This window comes from Benincasa hispida, chromosome 1 (genome assembly GCF_009727055.1).
Source record: "Benincasa hispida cultivar B227 chromosome 1, ASM972705v1, whole genome shotgun sequence".
Classification (NCBI taxonomy): domain Eukaryota; kingdom Viridiplantae; phylum Streptophyta; class Magnoliopsida; order Cucurbitales; family Cucurbitaceae; genus Benincasa; species Benincasa hispida.
The window spans coordinates 63255671-63271757 of record NC_052349.1 but is presented as its reverse complement, the minus strand read 5'-3'; the positions used below and the strand labels follow the sequence as shown (position 1 = coordinate 63271757).

Below are 16087 nucleotides of genomic sequence, written 5' to 3'. Positions count from 1 at the left end.
CTATCATGAATTTTGGACCATTGAAATTTTTGTCACTACAAAAATATCTTTTAATCATTTTGTCGATTTGATCAACTTAAGCTTTTTTCTACTTCTGAATATAGTATTTTTCATTTAACTATGTATCGTGATGGTTGCAACAACTCTAACGTTGTTAAGATTTTGGAGGACAAAGATGTATTTAATTTTCCTAGGAATTTCTTGAATAGCTCCTTTATTTGCACTATTATTAATTCAACAACTCCGTGAATTACACTATGATTAATTCAGCAAATTCACAACTTGAGCTCTATTTATTTCCATTTAGATATGGAACGTGAATTAACTTCCTCTTTCCACATGAATGTATTGGCATAAATCTTAGTTCTTAATTTGAAAATTCTTTAAATTTGTATTTAAAATATCTTCAATCTCCAAATGTTGATTTGAATTTTTAAATCTCATATTATATTACTTTTCCTAAATTCGACTTTTTAATTTCGCTTTGATTTTGTTTTGAGAAATTTATTGAAAGATTTGAATTCAAGAAAGGGATGAATAAAACTTTGACTTTGACTAAGTCAAGGTCAAATTTACCTTAAGGTGTTCGTGTGTGTTTAAAAAAACAAGTTATTTTAGCCTAAAAGCACTTCACCGCCCCCTTCTCCCCTCTCATCTCCTTCACGCAAACCACCTAGAGCACAAACCTCATCTTTTCCTTCTTCATGTGAGACCCATATAGTCCAACCTACAAGCAGCCTTCGTCAATTGCTATCCACCGATGACCACCGCTTGCCATCAACGACAACCGTTAGCCATTATAAGTAAGTTGCACACCATCTCTCTCTCCCTCTCAAATTTCATCGATTGATGCTGCTTCCGACAATGGTCTCTAAAACATCGGCTTGCCGATTATATTGTTATCATCATGTATTGTCGTTTCTCACGTCGTTCAAGGTTAGAAATGACTGATGTAAAAAAGAGTTTCTACTTTTGGAGAAAATGAATTTGGAGTTTTACATTTCTCAACCCTTTCAAAAGGTAGGTTATTAATTTTGGATGACTTTAACTAAAATGTAATTAAGGATTTTTCTTAATAAGGGTTTGTAACATCTCTCATTTGCATGCTTAAGGTACTTTGAACTTTTTCAATTTCAAATTTATTATTAGTTTAATTCATTTTTCCATTTTTATAAAAGAAAAGTTGGTTTATTATTTTTTTCAAATGAAAAGTTAACATCTGTTATTTCTCTCGTTAGCCTAATATCCCAATACTTAATATTTCTAGAAATTGGACTTTTGTTTTGGAACTAGGCCCAAAACTTCTAACTCAAAATCAAGTTTATATTTCAACAATATTAGCAATCTCATACCATAATATATTCTAGATATGCCATATTACCCTATAGTAATAGTATTGAACCTTTATATATAAATGTAATTTAGGATTCAGTCTGGCAGTGTTCTAGCTAGTTTACATTTCATTTTGATAAAAGTACAAGCAACTATATTATTCGAAGAACTTAACCGATTATATACTTTCTATTGATTTCTTTCTTTTACCTAGATATTTGTCTTAAGTTTAATATTTATCAAAGAATTAAGACTAAAATTTAGTTTGAAGCTAGTTTGCTGTCTCACTTGAAATATGGATTGCACCTAGCCTCTACTCGAGATGATCGTTTGGCTTCAGCGACAAGAAAACTGCAGCATACTGCCTTAATCGATTGTCTACCGTGGTTCGGTTTTGTGCCGTGTAACCTCGAGTTCGTATCCGATGACGACGCCATGAAAACTGAATGATCACAGCTCCCCATGTTCGCCAATTTGAAGAGTAATAACGCATAGTTTGCTTGAGCTTTTCACTTGCAAACATGTAATGAAAGTGTTTGGTAATGTACTTAAGATCGGGTGCATCGAGGCCGTATGCTTCGACTGGTTGTAAGCATGTAAATGTTGCCAATGAGGATGGAAGCTTGTCGAAATATGGATGGCGTCGAAATCGGAGACACCACGACAGTAGCTCCTCGCCGAAAAAGCCACCGGAGTTGAGCCAACTGGTGCATACAAAGCCTTTGCTTAGCCATCCCTGGCTACGCTCCACGCATCCTTCAATAATGAACACCATCTTTTGTACAGGGTCTCCCTCCCTTACTATCTAATTGTTCATCAAATTCAAAAAAAAAAAAATTAAAATTTGAATCTTTGAAAGTCCAAAATTCTAACTCAGTGTATGTTTAAAATAACAAAAATTATTTCAACCATTTTAGAATCACTCCCAAACATGTTCTTTTAGCTCTACTTCTAAGTGTAGGGAAGATTTTACCTTTTCACCTTCCGCATATAGGAGAGGTTTAACGCGATCACAAATATTATCGAGTATGAGATCATCGAGCATGTGAAAGAAAGGTACCTCAATAAACGATTATAATTAGATATATATAAATTAACTTCTTAATAGTATACCACAAAATACATACCTTCTTAACAAGGTCTAAACAAAGGTAACGTTTGATGTCTCGACGAAGGCCATCGGGCAACCCCCTGATGAGTTCGGTCTCGTCTAACCCTCCCATGGTTACCCACCTTTGATATTCAAAATTACGAACCCTTTCCCTCAAATGAACTGGCAATTGTCTCCTCTTCATCCACCATTTCATATCTCGAAACCGTATTTGCATATTCTCCTTACTTGCCATAACAGTTTGCAAGAAAATCTACATTACAATAAGGGGAAAAGAAAAAAAATGCCCGGTCATGCATATAATTCTTGCATGGACTTTCATTTTTAAGTACTTGTAATATATCATTATAAAGAAACTCTTGTAATATATTCCGACACACTCTAAGATCCTTTTTTTCTAACCAAATTCTGAGTCGATCTATATAACATTTCATTGACATTTAATCAAACAAGTAATACGCATTACCTGTATATTTCCAATTAAGGTAACAAACAGCATCAATCCCCCAAGTGTGATGCAGCTACTGAATATCACTTCGACCAAATCACATGTGGGATCAAGTTCATTGCCAAAGGAACTGTATGAACATAATATAACACCATAGTTTACTAATGCTTACACTGTGTTTGATGAAATTCTTGTGAGAGCAAAAAAGCTACATGGGGTTGAAAATTACCTTAGGTTCAATAAACCCCAGAAGACAGGATAAAGAATTCTAACAGCTAGAGAGTTGCTAGAGAATACCAAAAGAATAGGCTCATAAATTCCATAGCTAAAGGGTCCATTGACCTCCAAGCATAAGGACTTGATCTTTGTCAAGTTATTACCATGGGAAGCTCCAAAATTGCCAGCCCCCTTGTAGCCAGATATGGAGCAAGACAATGCCATTTTGCACGTTTTTCGTCTCTCGCATTTTTGTTCGAGGCACGAGATTAGTCGTTGGGTTGCAAGGAGATACCAGCATCCACCTACAACCTAAAGTATATATATTTCATGGATGGTAATTTTGTGGGGTGGAGGATCAAACCATCAACTTTAGATATAGTTATAATTGTATTTTGTTCATTGACTTGTACATTCAAGTAAAAAACTGAAAAAGCGTCGAGATGACTCGTCACACAAACATAAATGTTAAAAGGAAAGCACTGACGACAAATGTAACAACAAAATACCAAGAAGTAAGCAGTTAAAAAGACACAGAAATTGGTAACCTAGTTCGGTGAGATCCACCTACGTCTGTTGGACAATGTATTCGGGAAAGATAATCCACTAATATTAAAAAGTTGAGCAGTTTACAATGCGGTACTCATTTGCAATATACACCTACTACAACAACTTACGTAGAGCTCAACTCATTGATCATCTAGGCTCCCCCTAGATGTGGGACTCCCTCTCAAATGTATTTAGGCTCCCTCTAAGTTTGGTTGTTGAAGGGATCTAATCCCAAGCAGAAGCGTATGATCGCCTTCCAATTTTGTTTTCGATTTTACATAAACAAAATACGATATAAAAATAATAACATAATGGATAAACAATCAAGATTAGCATGCATTTAAGAGTAGAAAAGAAGGAAGAGCTAAAACTTATCTTTGTATATTTCCAAATTCTTCACGATTCCTTTCACGTCTTTTCCAGAACGTCTCTTCAATGATCAAGGGACATCGGCATAAGTGAAAACTCATTATTCTCTAGGATCACAAGAATTGGATGTGTGGTCTCCAAGACTTAGAAGAGGAAGAAGAAGTAGTAGAGAAAAAAAGAGAGATTTTGAGAGAAGTAGTAGGAGACTAGAATTCAGAATTCCTAATTCAACTGTGTCAAAGATGGGCCATGAAGACCTATTTATAGAGAGGAGGGGTGACCCTCTTCTCCTAGTCTTTCCTAGTCCTGCTCTAGTTTTAATTTAATTAAATAACTTTTATTTAATTAATTAGTCCATTAATTAAATAACCAATTTAATATATATAATAAATAAATAAACATCACATGTTTATTTATCTCTACTTCTAAAAAATTAATTAATTAACTATCAATTAATCAACTAAATGACTATCATAAATCATATTTAATATAAAATTAATCAACATATAATTATCACATATTTATATGTATACATCTATTTAATATTTTAATCTTATTCAAATATTTTTTTTCTCTCTTAATTATAGATCACATCTATAATTAACCATATTATATTATTCTCATGCAATTGATTTGAACAACTCAAACCATTCCACTTATATATCCTCTAGTGAGCTAATAAGTGGACCTTATAGACCTATAGATTAGAAGCTTCAATGATATAAGATTAATTAATTAAACTCTTTAGTTAAATTAATCAGTTTTCATTAACTACCAGTCACTCCACTAAAGACCGATAGCTGTACTCTTCGCACTGTAGATTTATTTCTGTGTCAATGGATATAACCAATCAACAGTGAGTCGACCCTTCACAAATTGCTCATAACTATAGTTTGGTCAAAATATCGTTTTACCTATGTAGTTACATCTAACTCCTTAAATACCACTAATCTTTCTAATGAACAAACACTTTATAGTCCAACTATAAACTAACACCTCTCGAGCCCATGAGAGGTTTAGGCCTCTATGTTCAAGACCCGGAATCAGCTATTAAGGGAGTCATTTATCTACTTACCCTAAAGTCATGAAATGAGTGAATTCTATCTTGTGTAGTTGTGTTTCCAGCTCCCTACTCGGATAAGTCCCCAAAATGGTAGGCTTGTTGAGTTGGCTAACAAGGCCACTTTCACTCATACAAATCAAAGGATATCCCTCATAGACAGAAGTAGTTCACAACTCACTCAGGATTCAGGTCAAGACACTTATGGTTATCCTAGTCAAATGTAAGTCTTTTCTAGCAACAGTGTTATATAGAGAGACTATTCATTTTGCGGTTCGGTATTATACAAACTCTTTATATAGAATATCTACGTTCACATATCTCCATATGAACTATCAGGATCAAATCATTTGTAGCACTTCACAATAATTGTAACATCTATAAAGCAGGCCATATTCATAGTGTCACCAGGATAAGGTACCCAGCCTTATCCATCTACTACAGACTATTTAGGTTATTACTTAAACATGATCTACCTATATGTCTCTACATATATGTTTAAGTTTCATAAAATAACCTTGGATCTTAGTTTATTGGATTGAATTAATGCAGTCTAAACATGAATAAAATACCTCTTATTTTATTGGATATATCATTTGTCTTTACAAACTACAAGATACACTCAATTTAGGATACTAACTCCAACAATCTCCCACTTATCCTAAACCGAGTGGGATGTATCGTATTAAATACAATACAATGAATAAGTAGAGTATAAAGTATCAAATACCAAAAAATAGGACGTACCGTATCAAATACAATACAATGAATAAGTGGAGTATAAGACTTAGTTAAAATTAATTAGCTGGTTTTTACTAAGTTAATAAACTCATTTTTGTTAAAATACTCAGTGGGAAGAAAAAGATACATACAATATGTCAATTTTTTCCACTCACGTTCTCTCTAAAAGTTCACATCGTAAAAGAATTTTGAAGCAATAAAAGTATGCAGATAAATGGAAGGATGAAAGAAAGAGAGAAAAAGAATCTAAATGATATATGATTCCAATATGCAATATGTAAGGTCTATGGGTCATCTCATAAAAGGTAGTATAATAAAGCATTAAGACTGATGGATTCTTAATTAGATGAATCTGTTCATTAATAAAAAAGCCAAAGGCCCCGAGACAATAAAGACAGAGAAGATTGACTCGAAAACAAATTTTATTTTATTAAGGGCTCCATTGTAGAATTAAGACCTAACCATTAATCGAGAGACGATGGGAACAAGGGAACCATGAATACATAATTAAAGTGCATCCTCATTCAGATGATGTTTGCATTGTGTAAGTATCAAGGTGAATGGAAAGAGTGTTTATAATAACTGAGAGAGGGATATGTGTCAACATGTCTTACGATCTCCTTCATCGGTTTGTATCGTGAGACCTTCTTGCATGGCCTTGACGCTCTGCGAGTGTTCCCCTTCGGATGGTTTTTATATTAGGTTAACATCAAAGGAAAATTTTAGAAATGGTTTCTGGATAGAATCGCTTTAGTTTTTGCCCCAATCGATTTTTTCCTTTGATTGGCTCATTGGGACGGAATTCTAGGGTCTAAAATAAAGGGTCACACTTACAAAAAATTGTTAAGCAAGTTAATGATTTCTTGACCAAATAAATGTTGACTAATCATTATAGAAATAAGAGTTATTCTAGTATAACTATTAGTTGAGAAGTGTCTCAATTTAGGGAAGGGATGACTGATCATCCTTCGGTGGCTTTTGTCCTAAATCATTGAAACATCATTGCAAAATGGAATAATGTTAGGTTCATTATTAGTTTTTGCTAAACTGGTTGGATTAATATGAATTTTTGCATAAGTGTCTAAAATAAGTAATTTGTTTTGTATCAGCAAAAATGACTAGTGCTTCAATGAACCTTCCTAATGTTGAAATATTGACTGAATTCAATTACACAACTTGGAAAGAATCGATCAATTAAAACTACGTTTATAGTTAACAACCTTAACTTCGTCTTGACTGAGGAATGTCTTCCAGTTCCAACTCTTAATGCAACATGAAATGCTCGTGATGCATACAAAAGCTGCACGAAGGCCAATCTTGAGCTCGAGTTCACATTTTGGCTAGCATACTTGATGTTTTGGCCAAAATATTTGAGAGCATGGTCACTGCACTTCAGATCATGCAATCAATACAAGAGTTATTTGAGCGAGTGTCCTTGCAATCCAAGCAAGATGAGGTTGATATAGACGAAACCAGTAATGTCAGCTCTCTGCTTAAACTTTGGTCTGTATTGAATGTCAAGGGACAAATAGAGGAAGCAAAAGTTGCTAACTTTAGCGAAGTTAATCAAATAGGTTTGACCTCGGAGGAAAAACTTCGAGTTCATAATAAGGGTGTTCAAGTTGATCCAACTACTCTCCAGAATAGGAAGAGATCCAATGATAGTAAATCTGATTTACTTGTCCTAGAGTCGTGCTTAGTAGAGATTAATGATTTTGAATGGATAGTAAATTCAGGGGCTACTAATCTTGTATGTTCTTCTTATCAGGGATTTAATTCCTGAAGACAATTGGAAGTTGGGGAGATGACTCTTCGAATTAGTACTGGTAAGGTCGTTTCAGCTATTGCCTACACAGGCTTAAGTTACTTTTGGACAAGAAACGATATATGTTATTAGATGACGTATACGTAGTTCCTGATATGAAAAGGAATTTAATCTTTGTTTCTTGTTTGATTGAGAAAAATTATTCTCTTTCCTTCTCTAGAAGTAAAGTATTTATTTTCAAAAACGAAATGGAGATAGGATTTGCTTCAAAAGAAAGTAACTTATATGTACTAAGGCCATTAGTTACAAATGTTATCTTAAATACTGAAATGTTCATAATGGCAACAACTGCTAAGAGACCAAGGATTTCTCCTAGAGAAAATTCCCACCTTTGGCTTCTAAGGTTAGGTCACATTAATTTCAATAGGATTGAGAGATTGGTGAAAATTTGACTTCTAAATAGTTTATAAGAAAATTCTTTACCTGTATGTGAGTCATGCCTTGAAGGCAATATGACAAAACGACTTTTTACTAGAAAAGGTTATAGAGCCAAAGAAGTCTTCGAACTTATACATCCAGACCTCTCTGGTCTGATAAATATAAAAGCAAGAGAAGAGTATGAATATTTCATCTCTTTTATAGATGATTATTTAGGATACAGGTGTCTATACCTAATGCATCACAAGTCTGAAGCACTTGAAAAGTTTAAGAAATATAAGACTGAGGTTGAAAATTTGTTAAGTAGAAAGATAAAAACACTACAATATGATCATAGTGGAGAGTATATGGGCTTAAGAATTCAAAATTGTATGATAGAACATGGAATAACGTCCCAACTCTCAGCCCCTAGTAGACCCCAGCAGAATGGTGTATTGCAAAGGAGAAATAGAACCCTATTGGACATGGTTTGGTCTATTATGAGTTATTCTCAACTTCCTGACTCGTTATGGGGATCTACAATGGAGATTGATGTTTACATTTTGAACAACGTTCCATCAAAGAGTATTTTTGAAACATCTTTGGAGTTGTGGAGAGGTTGTAAAGATAGTTTATGCCACTTCAGAATTTGGGGATGTCAAACCCATGTGTTTATGATAAATCCCAAAAAGTTGGAACCTCGTTGGAAAGTATGCCTATTTGTAGGCTACCCCAAGAAAACAAAAGGTGGGTATTTCTTTGATTTAAATGAAAATAAAGTTTTTGTATCGACAAACACCACATTCTTGAAGGAAGACCACATGAGGCACCAGATACCACGAAGCAAAATAGTTTTAAGAAAAAATTTTGAAAATATTACTGAAACTTCAACAAGAGTTGATGAAGAGGCTAGTACATCAACAAGAGTTGTTGATGTCGGTTCGTCTAGTCAATCTAATTCATCTCAAGAGTTGAGATTGCTTCGATGTAGTGGGAGGATTGTGAATCCACCTGTTCACTACTAGGTTTAATAGAAGTCCAAAATATCATTAATAATGATGTTGAGGATCCGTTGTCTTACAAGAAGGCAATAGAAGATGTTGACAAAGATGAATGGATTAGGGTCATGAATCTAGAAATGGACTTCAATTTTCTTTGGGAACTTGTAGACCAACCTGATAGGGTAAAACCTATAGGTTCCAAGTGGATCTACAAGAAGAAAAAAGGTGTAGATGGAAATGTGCAAACCTTCAAGGCTAGATTAGTAGCAAAGGGTTATACCCAGGTTGAAAGGGTGGACTATGAAGAAACATTCTCTCCTGTTGCTATGATAAAATCTATCCGAATTCTCTTGTCTATTACCACATATTATGACTATGAGATATGGCAAATGGACGTCAAGATTTCCTTTTTTTAATGGTAATTTTGAAGAGATAATCTACTGACTCAACCAGAAGGATTCAAAGTACATGGTCAAGAGAAAAAAGTTTGCAATCTCAGTCAGTCCATCTATAGATTGAAACGGGCATCTAGATCTTGGAACATGAGGTTTGACATTGCGGTCAAAACTTATGACTTTAATTAAAATGTTGATGAACTCAAGTTTACAAGAAGATCATTAACGGTTCAGTAGCTTTCTTGATGTTGTATGTAGATGATGTCCTACTTATTGGGAATGATGTAGATTTTCTGACCAAAATTAAGGAATGGTTAGCTGTTCCATTCCAAATGAAAGATTTAGGTGAAGTTCAATATGTTCTAGGGATCCAAATTATAAGGGATCGTAAGAATAAAATACTAATCTTGTCTCAGACATTGTATATTAACAAAATTCTTATCATGTATTCGATGCAGAATTCCAAGAAAGGTTTATTACCTTTTAGGCATGGAATTGTTCTTTCTAAGGAACAATGTCCTAAGACACCTCAAGAGATTGAGAAGATGAGACTGATTCCTTATGCATCTGCAGTAAGTAGTCTTATGTATGCCATGTTGTGTACTAAGACCAATATCTGCCATGTAGTAGGGTGGCTAGTAGATAGCAATCCAATCCAGGATTTGATCACTAGACATCAGTCAAAGTCATTCTCAAGTATCTCAGAAGAACGGGAAACCATATGTTTGTGTATGGTGCCAAGGATTTGATCCTTACAAGATACACTAACTCTGATTTTCAAATTGATAAGGATTCCAGGAAATCCACATCTGGATTAGTGTTCATTCTGAATGGAGGAGCTATAATATGGCGAAGCATCAAGCAAGGATGCATAACAGATTCCACAATGGAGGCAAAATATCTAGCTGCTTGTGAAGTTGCTAGGGAAATTGTGTGGCTCATAAATTTTCTGGCAGATTTGGAAGATGTTTCAAACATGACTTTACCCGTCACCCTTTATTATGATAATAGTGATGCAGTGGCAAACTCCAAGGAGCCTCATAGTCACAGACGTGGAAAGCATATAGCGTGCAAGTATCATCTCATTAGGGAGATTATGCAACTAAGAGATGTGATTGTCACACAGATTTCCTAATACCAACTTGTCACACCCCCTCCCGAGCCTTTTCACCTAAACCCGAAGAGGATATGAAGACAGCTAACACCACCCTTTTGTAATATCAACTACCCAACTTTACCAACTCATAGATAGCTAGTCTAATATACAAACATTATAACTAATTAATATTTTATGAATGATTATAGAGCTTCATACTATTTTACAATTTTAGCCTAACTATTCTAATGACTTTCAGTTAACATAATCTAAGTCCCACCCTGTGAAAGAGTACCAGTTCAGACCTCAGATGGCTTTTCCCAGAACGATCTGCTTCCACTACCTTGGGGGGGGGGGGGGTGGAGGAAGAAAACAAAACACAAAAAACGTGAGTTATAAGCCTAGTGAGTGGTGCTTTTATAAGAAAATAAGTTCGATTTTTCAGAAACTCATTTTGGGAAAATAATTCCATAATCAAACAAGAATCACATAATAGAATGTAACCTCTCTAGCCTGTCATCAAGATATATCTCCGGCATGATCATGTATTTCCGTGAATAACCCACAATGAATAATGTGGAAACAATCCTAACACCCTATAACCCACCGAATATGCACATGTCGATAATTTCGGCTAGACATGCTTAGGCACACTAACAATCCCAGCCAAATACGCTGACAATTCCAGCCAGGCATCCACAAAGCATGCTAACAATATCCCATGTACAAGTCCAGTTTCCAATGTAGTTACACAAGCATTATGAAAACAAACACAACAATAATCAAGGTCCAGACAAAATATATTTCCCGATCATGCCATTATTTCAAATATAACCTATATATATAATCACACATAAATATATAGAAATCAACATACGAAAATAGTAAAGTAACCACTCATAGTTCCTTCTTATTAGTTCCTCAGGAAATTCCTTAACCAACTCCTTGCCTTGTTTCTTTGAATTCCTTCTCTTTCCAAAGAAATTCTAAATTAGTCTATAATTCCTCCAATAATTCCAAATTATTTTCAAATAACCTTAAAAATTAGAATGACCAACTTACACCCATTAAAATAACAAAAAATAGGCTTAACTTCTCTAAAATAGCACTTTTGAGGTTATTTTGACAAGTTAATGGGTGCTAAGGGGTTCAAAAAACCCGGTAACCCAACCAACCCGAACTTCCCAACCCAAACCGCAAGGGTTGGGTTGGGTTAGATTTTATTTTGGGTTGGGTTGGGTTTAAAATGTTAAAAAATATTAAATTTGGGTTGGGTCTCGGGTTACCGCATTTCAGAGTTAGGTCAACCCGACCCGACCCGAATATATATATAAAAGTTAAAAAAAATAGTTAAATTAAAAGAAAAAAACAGAACCGGTGACCTAACTTGGCCCAACCCAAAAATTTTGGGTTGGGTTGGGTTTAAAATGTTAAAAAATATTAAATTTGGGTTGGGTCTCGGGTTACCGCATTTCAGAGTTAGGTCAACCCGACCCGACCCGAATATATATATAAAAGTTAAAAAAAATAGTTAAATTAAAAGAAAAAAACAGAACCGGTGACCTAACTTGGCCCAACCCAAAAATTTTGGGTTGGGTTGGGTTGGGTTAACCCTCGAAAAAAGAACTAATAGGGTTCATTATTAGCCAACCCGAATTTTTGGGTTGGTCAACAAAAATCTTCCAATACGGCCCAACCCGGACTATGTACACCCCTAATGGGCACTGAGCTGCAGGGTAGGCATGTCCATGTGTGCAGGTGGGCAGGGATGCACGTAGATGGGCAGCAGTTCTCGCATAGGGTAGTGTTGGGTGTCTAGGCGTGCACCTGACTGATCGCGTGCAAGGCTGGACGATGAGGCACGCACAGGCATGCATTGGGATGCGTCCATGCGCGTTGTCGTGCGTCCTTCCGAATATGCATCTAGCCAGATGTGCGCGAGCGCTCGTGCTGGCGAGGATGCACGGGAGTGCTGGGCGATGGAGCTGCTGGGAGCGTGTAAGCGCTGGGCGACAGGCCTATGCAATCAGTTGGGCCACCTTACGAAAATGTAATTTCCTCCTTCTTCAAAAGTCCAATTAAAACGGCAGCCCGGGACTTCTCACTACACTCATTTCTTAGCACATTCTCACTAATTTCACTCAAATGGCACGTGTGGATTGTGAGAGTTGATCGTCCTAACATGCCCTATTTATAGGCGCCCAAAACTCTTCCTAGCTTGACACCTCCAGCTTGGTTGTATGTCAATGTGCCCTCTTCTCGTGATGCCAACGCCAACCCCTTGCCACATTGACCCTGAAGTGTCTTCCTCTCCCTTAGCCAATGCATTGCTTTACTTTGAATGTTCTCTCATGCATCCACCACAACTTGCATGAAATCCAAGACACCCCTTAGTTAGCCACATGTCCGAATGAATTAGCAACTCAATCTTGCCCTTCAAGTTTTCCTTGTCAACGCATACAACAGCCCACATGGCCGTAGGGCTTGGCCATCGCACACCTCCTATGGGCCCATACTAACCTCAATTTCCATAGACACCTTAATTGGTCGCACACCTCTTAGTGCATACGTCCCCTTGGACAAAGATCAATGCATACCTCCATCGCATGCATAACCAACCTTGCCTTATGCGCCTGTGTAGCTTCAAAGGAACTAGCCAATGCATAGTCTTAACATATGGGCTTCTTTGCCTCCTTATACGACCAACGAACTTCAAAACAACCTTGGCAAGCTTCACCACATGCCCTTCACTCTTCAACATTCACATCAACGCATAGTAAGCCTATCAACACATATCCAAGCTTACTCAACACATGACTAAATCTTCCTCAAAGCATAGCTAGGCTCAGCCAACAAAACACTTAACCTCAAATGGTTTAGCCAACTACTCCATGCGTCTAACATGAACCTTCCCAAGCACCACAATTTAACCTCGATTGACCTTGGTCGCATACTACACATCAACACAAGTGTTTGTATGTTCCATCACTCAGTCAAATTTTATCACTCCATACTTCCACTTCACAGTTTAGTCCATAAGGTTCACTTTTCCAACATATAAGACATTTTCCTCCTCTTTTATTCCCCTACAAGCTTCTTAATTAATAATCTTCGGGGTTATTATTCTTCGTGGCACGTCAGTCCCTGCATTTCGTATAGATCCTACCGACCAAGACAAACCTCTAGATATGTTGGTCCTCTTTGTCTCCCTGTCATACGTCAATTCTGGCATGAACCTCTTATTTCCACTGCTTACAGGTGCAGCTAGTTGTAACTGGTTCTCTCTCAGAACCTATTCTTGTCTCTTTTTGTTTTTCCTTTGAAAATAAACCCAATTTTTTCTTAATGTGGTCGTGTTTTCCACAACCAAAGAAAATACCCCCCATCAAGCATGGACCTTTATGGTTTTTCCCACATTTTGGACATCTAGGGTCTATAGTGGATTCCAATAAACTCAATTCAGGATTAACGATTTGGTATCCCAAATCACTCAATAAAGTAAGGATCAGTTAATTCAAGGTTTCCCCTGAAGTCAATGTTGTGGATAGCCTCTTGTTCTAGATTCCTGCCACCACGAGGGTCTATTGCGTGGATTGATCTCCTACATTGAAAGTCATTTAGGTTATTTGCTAGATTTAGCTAACTCTCTTCCTACTTTTCCCAAGGTCTCTTGTACCCTTTTCCATAAGCTTGCTATGGGCTAGCCAAGCATACCATAATTTTCTTATTTCTTGATACTGACTAGGTATCGACTCAATCTTTACACTCAACCTTCCTAGGTTTTACAAACCTTACTCACCCGTTATTTCCCAGGTTTTACATAAACTTTTTCTCTGATACCAACTTTGTAAACTCTACCCATGCAACACTTGCTGTCACGGGGGTTCTGATTTTATTCTTCAGTCCAGCCTTAAAAATTTTACAATGCTTCTTCTCATCCTCGATAATACTTAAAGCATACCTCGAAATTTCAATATACTTTAACTCATACTCCACTACAGTCATATCTCCCTGTATGAGCTGTAGGAATTCAGCTCGTTTCACATCACGAAACGACCGAGGATAAAATTTTTCATAGAAGGCTTCCCAAAATTCTTCCCAACTAAGTTCCCCCTTTTCCTCATCTCCTACTTACCAACACTTTCCACCAACCTTCTGTACGTTTTTGTAATAAGAAGGTTTCAAGATTTACCTTCTTATCCTCGGGGCACCTCATCACATTAAAACATTTTTCGACTTGGATGATTCATACATTCGCATCCGTAAGATCTTTTGTTCCTTTAAACACTATAGCACCTAATGACCTCAAACGCTCTGTCTCATACTTCTTTTAAAGATAGAGTTGTATGGTTCTCAGGCTCTCTTGTAGCCTATAAGCAAATCTATCCATTTGCTTCTCATTTTTAGCTCTTACTTGGGGATGACTTGATGCACTCTCACTTCCTTCCCCCGACTTACTATTGTTGCGCTGAGTTTGGCGTTTCCCATTTCTCAGCATTATTGTCTACAAATAACCATATACATGTTAAGTATACATTCTACTAGTTTACATATTAGTCACGCAACTTCTTATTTATTAATAGTACGGGTTATTTACACACTAGGTATATTCACATTTTAGCACTATTCACATTTTTGTTTACTTTCTTAATCCAATTTCTAGTCTCTAAAGGTTAGGTTCCTAAAAGCCACTCCATGGGTAGGTCTTTCGTCTCTCCAAGGACATTCCTCCTGAACATGCCCGAGTTGCTGGCAGAATAAGCAAAATTTGTGGGAATCTTCAACACAAAAACCATATAAAGATCTACCATCAAATTCTATTATTATTCTCTGTGGCACGTCAGTGCTGACATTTTGCAGAGATCCTATTAACTTAGAAAAACCTCCAGATATGTTGGTCCTCTTTGTCTCCCTATCATACGTCAATTTTGGCATGAACCTCTTATTTCTACTACTTACAAGAGCTGCTAGTTGTAATTGGTTCTCTCTCAGAACCTATTTCTGTCTCTCTTTATTTTTCCTTTGAAATTAAATGCAATTTTTCCTAATGTGGCCGCGTTTTCCACAACCAAAGCAAATATCAGTCCCCATCAAGCATAGACCTTTATGATTTTTCCCACATTTCGGACATGCAGGGTCTATAGTGGATTCCAATAAACTCAATTCAGGATTAACGATTTGGTATCCCAAATCATCAGTAAAGTAAAGATCATTTAATTCAAGGTTTCCCCTAAAGTCAACGTTACGGATAGCCTCCTGCGTTCTAGATTCCTGCCACCACCAGGGCCTATTGCATGGATTCATCTCCTACATTGAAAGTCATTTAGGTTATTTACTAAATTTAGCCAACTCTCTTCCTACTTTTCCCAGGGTCTCTTATACCCTTTTTTCTAAGTTTGTTTTGCTATAAGTTAGCCAAAGCTACCCTAATTTTTTTATTTCCTGATTTCAACTAGGTATCGACTCATTCTTTACACTCAACCTTTCTAGGTCTTATGTAAACCTCGCTCACCCATTCTTTCCCAGGTTTTACGTAAACTTTTTCTTTGATACCAACTTTGAAATTAGCCACATATGGCTAGCTAAG

General features: G+C 36.4%; 1 protein-coding gene across 1 annotated transcript in view; it reads right to left on the bottom strand.

The window, feature by feature from the left end:
• Positions 1-1645: 1645 nt before the first annotated feature.
• The window catches only part of LOC120078505 (cyclic nucleotide-gated ion channel 2-like), a 37684-nt gene continuing 23242 nt past the window's right edge, over positions 1646-16087 (bottom strand). Inside the window, exons 3-7 of the mRNA XM_039032779.1 lie at positions 3121-3419; positions 2910-3021; positions 2460-2696; positions 2306-2392; positions 1646-2137 (exon numbers count right to left, since the gene is read on the bottom strand). Coding sequence (XP_038888707.1) covers positions 1646-2137; positions 2306-2392; positions 2460-2696; positions 2910-3021; positions 3121-3419 — 1227 coding nt within the window. The remainder of the gene's footprint in view (positions 2138-2305; positions 2393-2459; positions 2697-2909; positions 3022-3120; positions 3420-16087) is intronic.